This window comes from Pyrus communis, chromosome 10 (genome assembly GCF_963583255.1).
Source record: "Pyrus communis chromosome 10, drPyrComm1.1, whole genome shotgun sequence".
Taxonomy (NCBI): domain Eukaryota; kingdom Viridiplantae; phylum Streptophyta; class Magnoliopsida; order Rosales; family Rosaceae; genus Pyrus; species Pyrus communis.
This window is the reverse complement of record NC_084812.1, coordinates 8,052,242-8,064,845: the sequence shown is the minus strand read 5'-3', so window position 1 is coordinate 8,064,845 and position 12,604 is coordinate 8,052,242. Positions and strand designations below refer to the sequence as shown.

The 12,604-nt window shown below is 39.1% G+C and overlaps 2 protein-coding genes across 2 annotated transcripts; one reads left to right on the top strand and one right to left on the bottom strand.

The window, feature by feature from the left end:
* The first annotated feature begins 6,257 nt into the window (after window positions 1-6,257).
* LOC137747319 (probable methyltransferase PMT27) lies at window positions 6,258-10,272 on the top strand. Its single transcript, XM_068487411.1, has 8 exons — window positions 6,258-7,934; window positions 8,030-8,179; window positions 8,294-8,564; window positions 8,681-8,791; window positions 8,923-9,097; window positions 9,179-9,451; window positions 9,536-9,730; window positions 9,813-10,272. Exons 1-8 carry the CDS (start codon window positions 6,447-6,449, stop codon window positions 10,033-10,035), a joined length of 2,886 nt encoding a protein of 961 aa, XP_068343512.1. The 5' UTR covers window positions 6,258-6,446; the 3' UTR covers window positions 10,036-10,272.
* A 126-nt stretch (window positions 10,273-10,398) lies between these two features.
* Window positions 10,399-12,283, bottom strand: LOC137747320 (uncharacterized). Its single transcript, XM_068487413.1, has 5 exons — window positions 11,801-12,283; window positions 11,349-11,544; window positions 10,940-11,013; window positions 10,744-10,842; window positions 10,399-10,647 (listed from the first exon to the last, which is right to left on the bottom strand). The coding sequence occupies exons 1-5, from the start codon at window positions 12,252-12,254 to the stop codon at window positions 10,592-10,594; spliced, it is 879 nt and encodes a 292-aa protein (XP_068343514.1). The 5' UTR covers window positions 12,255-12,283; the 3' UTR covers window positions 10,399-10,591.
* Between the last annotated feature and the right edge of the window lie 321 nt (window positions 12,284-12,604).

The following is a 12,604-nucleotide window of genomic DNA, read 5'->3' as shown; positions in this document are numbered from 1 at the left end:
ATGGCACCTACTTTTTCTTTTAATAACTAGTTTATTTGGTGAAAAATAATTTACAACTTTTTCAACCCCTCATATACTCTTTTTATAATCTTAACCATTAATTTCGTTTGAATTATTTGATTTGATGATAATAAATAAAGAAGGGTGTGTAAAAATCTAAAAATGATATGTGAAATCACGTCCATATTTGGCACGACAAAATGTTTGATACTTAAGTAGTTTTTTTTGGTAATTAAGTAGTTTAAAAATTGGTAGAATTTAACTGTATCATAGATTCTTTTTGAACAAAGTATGTGGAAGTACCCTTTCAAAACCCAGATAATATCGCCGGCTGCATATAAACCTTTCGTTCTACCGCTGATTAATCTTTCAAAATCTCTTTTTTTTTTTTTTTTGAGAAACTCTTTCAAAATCTCTTTAGCGTGGCATATCGAAGGGTTTGTAAAAAACTAAAAATAGTATTTGAAATCACTTCCGTATTTGGCACGACAAGATGTTTGATACTTACATAGCTTTTTATGGTAATTAAGTACTTTCATGTAATCCATCAAATCAAGGAATATGTGCTATTGAAATTTGATTTAACGGTTACAAACAGAGATCCATTTTAAAAGTTATAATAACTTTAATCGTTGAATTAATTTTTAATAACACGAATTCTCTGATTTAGTGGATTAGGATGAAAGAATCCAGGAAGGATCCTATCCTTAAGTAGTTTTAAAATTGGTAGAATTTCACTGTATTAAACAAAGTATGTGGAAGTACTCTTTGAACATCCAGATAAGATAGCTGACTGCATATAAACCTCTCGTTCTACTGGTCGTCAATGTTTCAAAATCAAAATCTCTCATTTTGGAGAATTCAGAAATCATGTTTTCATCGTATATCAGTCAGTTTTCATTATGTATTATTAAAGTTGAGGTCTGACTACCATAGGGATAACGACATGCAATATCAATATAAAAAGAAAAAAAATCAAACTCAGAATAGTATTTATCGTGATGTCGTATTCCAAGTCAATGGGTTACACATCAAGTAATTAATTTCTACTTTAAAAAGTTTATTTGATGGTAGGGAAGAGCAATAACGATTATAATATTCTTTCGTGATAAAAAAAAGATAACTGGTTCGATACTTGTAAATTTGTTAAAGTGTTACTAGACTCATCTCATTGTTTTATTTCTCTATCCACATTATAATTTTATCCATCATAAAATGTTAAAATGTTATTTCCAAACTCACTATTATTCTTAAAATAACCTCTAATTAATAACTTGTCATAAATTTGTATGAGTGCATTGTACATAGTCACCAACAACGATTGGGACTTCATCTACAATTGCTTTTCAATGTACCAGTGAATCCACCTTCCCAAATTCAAGTCCCCTATTTCGGCACAGGCAGATAATGGTGCCCACTTGATTCAATTCCACACCAGGCCTCCTCATTTGACCAAACAAAGGCAAAGCTTGCTTATACCTCCCATTCTGAGCACACCCTACAATCATGTTGATCCATGAAACAATATTCCTCTCCGACATCTCATAAAAAATTCTTTGCGCACCATCAACATCCAGACACCATACATAGCACTTAAGCAGCGAATTCCTGACACCATAGATAGAAAGCAAGCGGCGAATTCCAACTCGCAACACTTCTCTCACTCATACCATCAAACACCCAGCGTGCATACTCGACACCACCCCCAATTACCCACTTACCAGAACCCTCATGTGCACCTGTTCCCTTTCTATCACCAACCCCGAGCACTAAAACATACGAATAGGAAAACCCATCAGCCTCTGCCTCCAAAGTCCAAACCAATTCAACCGACTTCTACGAAGTTTTGCTCCGAGTGTGGTCTCTGATCATATGGTTCCCCACAGTAGTACCTGTGTCTTCAACATTTTTGGAAAATTTGAGGGAGTGATTGAGACACTCAAAAGCAATGTAGAATGATAAAATCCGAACAAGAATGTAGTTTTTTTTGTGAGTCCATGAATTGTTAATTTAGGTGTGAATTTAGGGTGTGTTTGCAGATCACTGGAAGCAACTACTTTTTTGCTTTGTCCTTATATGTCATTTTACATGAGGTTAAAATTGACATTAAAAAAATTATTAAAAAATAGGTGGAGAAATAAAACAACGGGGTGGATTTATCAACATTTATTTGTTATAAGTAATTATGTTTAGCTAGAAGGGCTTAACCGAAAGACTCGTGAATTTGTTCAATATGATGTAAGACTCAACATTAGGGTTTGTTCGAACTTCACAAAGTAAGTCAAACTAAACTTGTTCTTATAAGCTGGTTTGACTGTTTGAGCTATCAGTTTGATGGAACCTCGGCTCTAAACCCGATTCTTTTATTTGATGTGTTATGGTTTTAGATTGTTAACGTATTAAATAAGAAATTATTATACTTTAGTAATAGAACGATCAATTGTTAACTACTCAAATGCCCTAAGTAAACTCGTAGTCAAGGTGGTATTATCAATATGATTGAATTGATAATACAGATGAATGATAGGATTAAAAGCACACCACAAAGTAGCACATAAATGTCCTATTAATTTTCCTTATTAACAATAAGATTTATCAATTGTAGCATATGAAAATAAGGGTTTTTCCCGCAGAAGATCGTTTTATCTAACTACTTAGAATGTCACAAAAACTGGGTTGTTGTCCCTACTGACCAGCCACCGAAAAATAATTATTAGACCAACTTACACTTATCTAAAGTCTACGAAATTTTATATGCATATACTAGACACACAGAGCTATACTCACACAAATTTTTGGGATTTTTGTTGTTGATTTGATATTTAAATTAAATTGTACAAAAACAAGACATAGACAGATTTTTAAGTAGTTCACAAATTAAAAAAAACGAGTTAGGGGAATTGCTATCCACCACCAAATAATCATGCAAACATGTTATGTTTCATTCAAATTCCTTTCATTTTTGGATGAAGATGCTCAAGTTGGCTCAATGTTAGAACTCAACCTATTACTCTTTCTTATGTAGTATGTTAAGAGAATGGCGTTTTCAACTTAACTTAGTTCCTAACATGCAATCTCAAATGGTGTGTTCATAGATTTAAAAAGTAGAAATCATTAAGAACGAAAAGAGTTTGAGTCATCACAAAACATCGTAAGTACTAGCGTTGTCTTACTAATCCTAGAAATTGGTTCACATGTTAATCACAATTAACAAGTACTACTCTAGAACATATGTAGGTCCTCATTCGACAAGGGCAGACACACACATATTCATAGCATTAGAATCCTAGATATGCTTACTAAGTATGCATCCATAGAAAACACATAAAGAATTCATCAATAAGACAAGTAGTGAACCAATTTTCATTCATTCGTAAAAGTAATTCAAACGAAATGTCATAACAAACTTGCAATCATCTTAGGGGCTTCAAAACAGCCCCTAACTACAATTCTCAAATTAAACCAAAAGAAAGACATGAGTTTGAGAAGATAAAACCGAGAGAAGAGAATGCCAAGATTTCCTCCTTCCTTTCCTTCCTTCCCCAACGCAGCAGCCTTACCTTTTTTCCTTGATTTCCTTCCTTTTTTTCTATCTTTTTTTCACTTTGTTTCCCTCTTCGCTGCTGCAACCTGTAGCCCTTTTCTTCTTTTCTGCTGCCACAGTTTTTTCTCGATAACTAACCCCACTAACCGGCATTTAGTGATGACAATAAGTGAGAGGAAATGCTAAAACAATTGTAACTCTTTGGGCAGCCTTTATGCCCATTACTCTCACTTAATTTTTCATTTCCTCTGATATTTGAATAGGTGTTAGCTGGCTTGTTCTTGGCTGCATCAGTTTTGGCTGTTAGTTTTATGGGAATTATTGCTTTCAATGCTTTCTTGTCTATTACAAACTGCTCAGCCTCTTGGGAACCTTTCAGTGTTAGAACGACCATAACTTTTTCTAGAAAAATGATATTAATAATCCGTGAAATGCTCCAGAAAATAGACATCCGTAGCTTTTCAAGCATATAACGCTCATTCTCTAATTCATTTTGAGCTGTCCGCAGCTTGCTTCCAAAGTCAGCTGACCTGCACAGACAGTTTTGACGAATTTATTACTTAAAATTCCACTTGTGTTATTTTTCTTTTCTTTACTTGACAAATCTACAAAACACAAAAACAAAGTAAATTACTCAAAAATATAAGGAACTAACTAAGAAAAGACAAGTGAATTTGATATAAAATATATATAAATATAAGCTTATCAATGGGATGCCGATTATAATAAAACTAGGTATGTATGCGTGTGTGTGTGGAGCCTCTCCAACCCAACAGGATCTTCTTCGGATTCTTTTGATGAAGATTATGGAAATTTGTGAATCGTGTTTGTTTATGTGTATCATGCGATCAGTTTTTTTTTAAGTATTGTTTGTATTTAATTTTAAATAAAAATATTTAAAATAATTTATAATCACATAATATACGATAAATTAATACGATTTACGGATTTTCAGAATCCTCATAACAAAAAGTATCTTGCGAGAATTCGGATTCCTCTCCAACCAACACTTCTATCATATTACACGTGATGTGATATGTTATTAAACTATTAATATATACTGAGCGAAAATATGACTGAAGTCTAAAGTATTAAATGGCCAATGAGAGATGATGATGATTATACTAGGTATAGCTTAGGTGAGGTCCCTTGGGAAGGGCGGTGCTGTCACCTGGGTTGCATGTATGTAATTAGTGATCAAATTCAAAGCCTTTGTAGCTTATGGATTGAAATCTGGCGCTTTTCTTATATATATATATAGATATAGATATATAGCTAGCTAGCGTTCCTTTCAGTTTATAAATTGACTTTAATATTAATGGACGGCAAGGAATGGTAATTACCTGTCTGTTTCTCGGTCTGATAAACTCTTTTACCCTGATGAAGAATATCACGAGACTACATAGACATCCTTGTCAAGGACGAGCCTGCCCTTCCTCCTCTTCCAACTCCTCATCTGAGAGGGAGAAAGGACTTCATTACTTTATACGAGCAAGCACGCATGGTTACAATGCAGTCGTCGTCTGAATAAATGTTTTCATTTCTAGCTGCAGTTCGACCGCAGAAACATTGTTAAATCTTTTAGGGCAACCCAAGAAAAAACTCAACTTAGCAACTTTTATGGACCCATTTGATAATCATTTAGTTTTTAGTTTTTAGTATGTTTTCATTTTTCTATTAGAGATAGAAAGAATACGTGGAAAAATGTGGAAGAAATACACTAAGAATGTCACACAAAATGAAAACTAATAACTATAAGCAAAAAACTATTTTAAGTTGTTTACAATTTAAATTTTATTTTCAAGCATATAAAAAAAGATATAATTTGCGTCCAACTTGAAAGTAGAAAATGAACCACTCATTAGGGAAACTCATCCCTTCCCATCGCTGCAAAAATCGCAGGATTTGAAAAAGATAAGTTTCCTTAAGGTCTAATCCCCTTCTAATCCTCTCAAATGCAAAAAAGAAAAAAAAAATCATACAACTCTATCTTTAATATATCTTGAATTTAATTAGTTATGAATGAAATCAAATCCTAAATACTAAATGAGCCCTATAGGTGTCAACATACAAATTTGCTATTGTGGAGATTTGAGGCTTAGAAACTACAATGATTGAGCCATTTAGTACTACGGTCTAGTGATATTTCTCTTCATTTGTAAGTGAAAAGTTTTATGTTCAATTTTCGAAAAGGCGATTTTGAACCAAATTATTGCTAACCCATTGTAAGGCTAAGGCCACCTCATTCCCTATAGTGTAGATGATATCGTTCGTTCAAAAAAAAAAAGAAAAAAAAAAACTAAAATGATGGAATACTTTAGAACTTTGTTCAACTTCGTAAATAACTCACTAGATCAATATATGTTAAAGGCTAAAATCGATGTCAACTTTTTACCTGAACAAAATTTGAAAATTGACATTCATTTCTTCATTCAACTTATATTAAATTCAATGCGTTATCCAATTCAATACAATCTTATACATCTCCGTTTTGGGGTTTGGGTTTTAATCAATCTCTGAAAAGCACATACTAGATGGACAAAACCCACGACTTTCACTATCTTCCTCTCCTGAAATCAAACTTGGGCCCTTCAAGGTGCCCTAAGAGGCCGCCAAAGGCCCATCTTTCCCTACCCCTCTACGTTGCATGCAATATTTGCAAATGGTTTGCATGGAAAAACCAAATATTTGGTTGCATAACAAATTCCCTTGTCCGACTCCTTTGGATCTTGAGACATTCTAACTTGGAATGCGTCTTTGTCTCTCCCACTTCATCTTCCTCCACAAACACAGATCCCCTCAGACAATTAAATCACATTTCCACGCTCATTACATCCTCTTTTCCACAAAAACATAACTCAGATGATCTCTCTCTCCCAATCGCAAAGACACAGAGAGAACAATGGCGCCAGGTTTAAGGTCGCGCAGCAACAAGCGGTCATCTTCGTCGAATTCCTACGCTTCGACTGTGACGATTATGGTGTTCATAGCAGTGTGCGTTTTGGCTGTGTGGATGCTCAACTACTCTAACTCAGGAGTCCCGCAAACCTCCACAAGTGCTCGAACTGCCACGATCTCCTCCTCAGACGATGCTGCCTCGGACCTAGTGATCACCAAAAGCACAAACAGTTACGACAACAACGACAACAATAATAATAATGAAAAACCGAAGGCGTTTGAAGACAACCCGGGCGATCTCCCCGACGATGCCATAAAATCCGATGATCTGCTGAGCAATTCAACAAAGGGTAGCGGTAGTAGTACCACTTCATCCGACCAAGAACAACGTAGTAGTGGCAACGGCGGAGGTGGTGATAATAAACAAGATACTAGCGAAGAGCTGCAAGATAAGAAGGAGAAAGAAATCAGCCAGACCCAATTGGCTGAGGATCAGAGCGGCTCGGTGGCGGAACACAACCAACAACAAGCTGACCACGATGAACAGGGCACTCAGAAGGATTCTGTCGATCAATCTGATAAAAAAAACCAGAAGGGTGCCGTCGATCAATCCGAAAAGAACGGCGATCACATAATCACAAGCGACGGTCAAAAGAACAGTTCAGATAGAAATTCAAAAGAGCAGCAAGGCACAAATAACAAGGACAGCAATCATAATTCCGAAAGCGGGGAAGGCAATTCTAAAGATTCTCAGAGCGATAAGAAATCGGATAATGCAGATCAAAAGCAAAATGCAGTATCGTCGGATCACCAGCAGCAGCACGAACAAGAATTTCTAAGCAGTGGGAAGCAGGGGAATTCATCGCAAGAATCCCAAAACTATCAGCAGCAGCAGGAGAATTCGGAATCCAACGCGACCAAAAGCGGAGAGTTGCAGTTCTCGGACGAGACGAGCCATGCAGCTGCGAACTTGCAAGTACAAAGCAAGGAATCTACCTATCAGAACTTTTCGGAAACACCTACAGATCAGAACAAACAGAATCCAGAAAAAACCCAGCGGGACTCCGACTCCGATCAGAAGAACAAGAAGGACGGCGGCGCCAATGCAGCCAATCAAAGCAAGGTTCCGGCAACCGAGTCCAACTCGGGCGATTCGTTACTGAGCGGGGACAACACGGTTCGGAAGGAGTCGAAGGAGTCGAAGAAGTCGTGGTCGACGCAGGCGGCGCAGTCGGAGAACGAGAAGGAGAGGCGCAAGGACGAATCGGCCGGTCAGGACGGCATCTACGGCTACACGTGGCAGCTCTGCAACGTCACGGCGGGTCCAGATTATATACCGTGTTTGGACAACGAGAAGGCTCTGAAAAAACTGCGTTCGACCAAACACTTCCAGCACCGCGAGCGGCACTGTTCCCAGGAGGGGCCCACGTGCCTGGTCCCGCTTCCGGAGGGGTACCAAAAGTCCATCGCGTGGCCGAAAAGCAGAGACAAGGTGCGAAATATGTATGATTCGTGGGATCGTGTGTGATTGAATTATTTAAACGGTTGGATTTGTGGGGGTGTAACTCTTTAATTGTGGTCTGGCAGATATGGTATCATAATGTGCCGCACACGTTGCTGGCGGAGGTGAAGGGCCACCAGAACTGGGTGAAGGTTTCCGGTGAGTTTTTGACGTTTCCTGGTGGCGGGACCCAGTTCATACATGGCGCCCTCATGTACATTGATTTCGTTCAAAACGTAAGTACCCCTTCACCATTGATTTCACATCTAATATAAATTTCTAATTCCGTCATTGTATGTCATTATCATAATGCGCACATCAGTCTTATAATGTTATTAAGTTGCATGCAGGCAGTCCCGAAGATCGCATGGGGAAAGCACACTAGAGTTATATTGGACGTTGGTTGTGGGGTTGCAAGCTTTGGCGGATATCTCTTCGAGAGAGACGTTCTAACGATGTCGTTTGCACCCAAAGATGAACACGAAGCTCAAGTCCAGTTTGCCCTTGAGAGAGGCATACCTGCGATCTCTGCAGTCATGGGTTCTCAAAGGCTGCCCTTCCCCAGCAGGGTCTTCGATGTCGTGCATTGTGCGCGATGCAGAGTCCCTTGGCACATAGAAGGTACGTCAGAATGTGCGGTTTAGGCTCACAAGTCTGACAATATAAACATTTGTCTAACAGGCCACACACGTTTATAATTTACACACTGTTATGGTTACTTTGTTATGACACTGCAGGTGGTATGCTTCTTTTAGAATTGAATCGGGTTCTGCGGCCTGGGGGTTACTTTGTGTGGTCAGCCACTCCTGTTTACAGGAAGGAACAAGAGGATATCGAAATATGGAAGGGTAGGGTACCAAATTTGTTATGAACGAGTATAGTTTAACAAGGAATGTTCGTTCTCTTTTTATGTTAGATTGACAGTCTGATAACAACAAACATCAAACTGTTTGATGTAGAGGTTGTTTCAATTTTGTAGAAATGTCGGCACTGACGGCCTCCATGTGTTGGGAGGTTGTAGCCATCAAGAAGGACAAGGTAAATTCAGTTGGGGCCGCCATCTACCGGAAACCAACCTCAAACCAATGCTATGACCAAAGAAAGCAAAAGCAGCCTCCTATGTGCAAAAACGACGATGACCCTAATGCTGCCTGGTAACTAAGTTTCCGTTGATGACCTAATTTCACGGTCTAAGTTTATCATGACCCGGGCTATATATACATAATTCTCTACAGGTACGTACCTCTGCAGGCGTGCATGCACCGGGCACCCACAGACAAATTGGAGAGAGGGACTAAATGGCCTGAGAAATGGCCTAGTCGCCTGCAGACTCCGCCTTACTGGTTAAACAGCTCCCAGATGGGCATCTATGGGAAGCCAGCACCCCAAGATTTTTCAACAGATTATGAGCACTGGAAACGTGTTATCAGTAACACTTACATGAAGAGTTTGGGTATCAACTGGTCGAACGTCAGAAATTGTATGGACATGAGAGCTGTTTATGGAGGGTACTACTCATTGATCGATGATTTTCGATTAGGTTTACGTAATTCTAAGTGGTAATCTCAACTACGTTGTGCTCATGAGTGCAGGTTTGCTGCAGCTCTGAAGGACCTTAAAGTGTGGGTCATGAATGTGGTGAACATAGATTCACCGGATACACTCCCCATAATCTATGAACGGGGTCTTTTCGGAATTTACCATGACTGGTGTGAATCCTTTAGCACTTACCCCAGAAGCTATGACCTACTTCATGCAGATCATCTCTTTTCAAAGCTTAAAAAGAGGTACAACTTAAATCTATGTTGCTATTCATTTTTATGATCCCTAAGTCATGGTAAAGCCGATGTACCTGTTTTCGCTTCCCAGATGCAAACTCGCTCCGGTACTGGCAGAGGTTGATCGGATTGTCAGACCAGGAGGTAAGTTTATAGTCCGGGATGAGTCGAGCACAATTGGGGAGGTTGAGAACTTGTTGAAGTCCCTGCATTGGGAGGTTAGTCTAACCGTCTCCAAAAACCAAGAAGGAATGCTCAGCGCACAGAAAGGCAACTGGCGGCCAACCACATATGCAGATAGAGAGTCTTCTTAACATACACAGAAACACAGCATTCAGCTCATATACCGTGCTCTCAAACTGTTTGTACTCCGGAACCAGTGATGTACTAACCAATTTTTAGCATCGTGGTCATTTCGGATGCAACCTAGTTTTGCTACATGACTGAACAAGATTGTATGTATTTGTTCATGTTGTTAAATGCATGTAAACCTGTGAGATACATGTAATGATTGAAAACTCATATGCAAGACGCATATACATTACATTCACCTAGAAAATGAAGGCGTTATCATTTCTGTATCAGTGTCATCAACAAAAGAAACAGTTGTTGAATTCATTGCTTCAATTTGGATAGCATAAAATCTTAGGGTATGAAAAATAGAAAAACCGAGATTGCTAGTTATCAAATACATATGATTTCTCAAATGTTGTGGAAAATTGATGAGGTTGTGCTAATTCAACATTACATCAATTATTATTTGCAGACAGAAAAATCATTTTTAGCTACATCAAAGTCAGAGAACTAACTCTTTAATCCCCATATGCAGCTTCATATCTGCGCTCGTGTTTCTTAATTTAACATATCTCCTCAACTTATACTAAGAAGCTTCTGAAGCTGGCCACTCTGAACTGCGGCTTTGAGGTCTGAATTGTAAAAGTCACAAATTAAAAAAGCAGATAGAAGGAAACAATGCCGGATGAAAAGCATTAAAACAAGGACAAACACAGCTGGGAGCTCACCATCAGAGCCACCAATGTGCTTTCCATTCACAAAAATCTGCGGCACAGTGGTTCGGCCTACCACATCTAGAAGAACACTCTGAATTTGAGCTCCATCATCTAAACACATATCTTTTCAGAGTCAAATTCAAACCCTTCTTGCATTATACATAACCAGCTCATCAAAGATTAACAAAAAGACGTAACCATTTCATACCTCGAAGATCAAGTTCGACAACAAACGGATGCTCATGTAATTCGGCAAACATGCGCTTGGCACGCAAGCAATACCTGGCCACAAAACAACACACAATGCCAGAATCCTCATTCCAGAATCACTTAAATTAACACACACAGGGGCATGGACAGAGTTCTTTTCGCAACATTTACGCCGAAATCATAAACCATTACTAAAACAGAAACAAAGTATAACAGATAGCTGAACAGAATTCAGAAAGCAATGAACCCACTACTAGCACAGAAATGAACATCTTAGTAACATATCTGAAGATGTTATGATCCTAGATATAAATAAAACAAATGTTGATGCAAATAAATATTTCTCAAATTCTGAAATTACAATTTGATTGCTCTACGAATTTCAAGGTTTGAGGGAGATGACGTACGGGCAATAGGATTTGGAGAAGATGGCAATCTTGTTGGAGTAGATGGCGTTCTGCACGAACGCCGCCGACGACGAAGCCGAAGCCTCCACAACGACGGCGTTTCCAAACAGTAGCAGAGCCGCCGCCACCGCCGCGATCACAGCACCGCCCGTTAACTCTGACCTACGCATCTTCCCTCCACGACACCGCGATCCCGCTGTAACGAAATTCCCAACATTTTATCATTTCGCGTTATATCAGAATCCGTGGGCCGGGCCCGTTTATCAAATTCCCCTAATTTTTATTTGTTTTTATTCTAAATTTAATTTTTCATCGAGAAATTCAGGCAGAAAAATACCAAAATTCAAAAAAAAATTCTGTTTAAATTGTGAATGTTCAATCTGGATACAAATATCTTAAGATCTACAACATCAATTCGAATTCAAGCTATGAAGATTTGGAGTTGGAATCACATTTGTACAGCTTGTTGTATTCGTCGAGCTCGTCGTAATACACATCCCACACGCACCGGACGCATCCGCTGCCGCAGCAATCACCCGGTTCCGGCTTCTCTGGCGGCGGAGGCGGAGGTGATTTCTCCGCTGACTTTCCTTCTCCCTCTTTCGGCTTTGCTGCTTCAATCGGTTGAGGGACTCGAGTCTTCGTTGCTGCTGCTGCTGCCGCTGCATCGCCGTCGCGGTCGGCCATGGAGTTGTTGTGGATGGTGGTGCGCGCGCAGAAGGGTAGCCGTGGTCGAGGTCGTTGGGGGTTGATTCTGGTGGTGATTCGGATGCTTATAGCTCCTCCTCTCATGGCCAAGACCGTGGGGGTCGGGGCATTCTCTGGTTTTGCCGCGTTCTGATTGGCTAGCGCTGAGGTATACGGTAGAAGCTCCCGCAGACAATGACGATTTGCGGCTGCGTCCATACACGGCTCCTTGTTTCCTAACCAGTCTATCCCCTAAAACGACCTTTTTGTGGTAATAATCCAAATCTCGTCAACTTTTTTTTAGGTTGACCGTATTTGATGGTTGAGATAGGGACACATAGCATCTCCAATGGAACCATGACTTTTGAGGAGTAATTTAAGAACTTAAAAAGGAATCTTTGTGTTTTTAAAAGAATATTGCCTTCATGAGTAGCAGAGTCAGGATTTTGCGTAAGGAGGAACCTCACTTAATGTTAAAAAAGATAATGTTTACAAAGGGGTATAATACATGCTTGGAGTTGTAATCTAATTTAATTTTTTTGAGGCGCTAAATACTTTTTTTTATGTTA

Bases quoted from the DNA above. Each gene is read 5' to 3' on its own strand.
- LOC137747320 (XM_068487413.1), bottom strand. From the start codon at position 12,254: ATGGACGCAGCCGCAAATCGTCATTGTCTGCGGGAGCTTCTACCGTAT. The intron at 10,843-10,939 runs GTATGAAATGGT...ATATGTGTTTAG, and splicing joins TGTCGAACTTGATCTTCGAG to ATGATGGAGCTCAAATTCAG. The intron at 10,648-10,743 runs GTGAGCTCCCAG...TTTACAATTCAG, and splicing joins GCACATTGGTGGCTCTGATG to ACCTCAAAGCCGCAGTTCAG.
- LOC137747319 (XM_068487411.1), top strand. From the start codon at position 6,447: ATGGCGCCAGGTTTAAGGTCGCGCAGCAACAAGCGGTCATCTTCGTCG. The intron at 8,565-8,680 runs GTACGTCAGAAT...ATGACACTGCAG, and splicing joins AGTCCCTTGGCACATAGAAG to GTGGTATGCTTCTTTTAGAA. The intron at 9,098-9,178 runs GTAACTAAGTTT...AATTCTCTACAG, and splicing joins GATGACCCTAATGCTGCCTG to GTACGTACCTCTGCAGGCGT.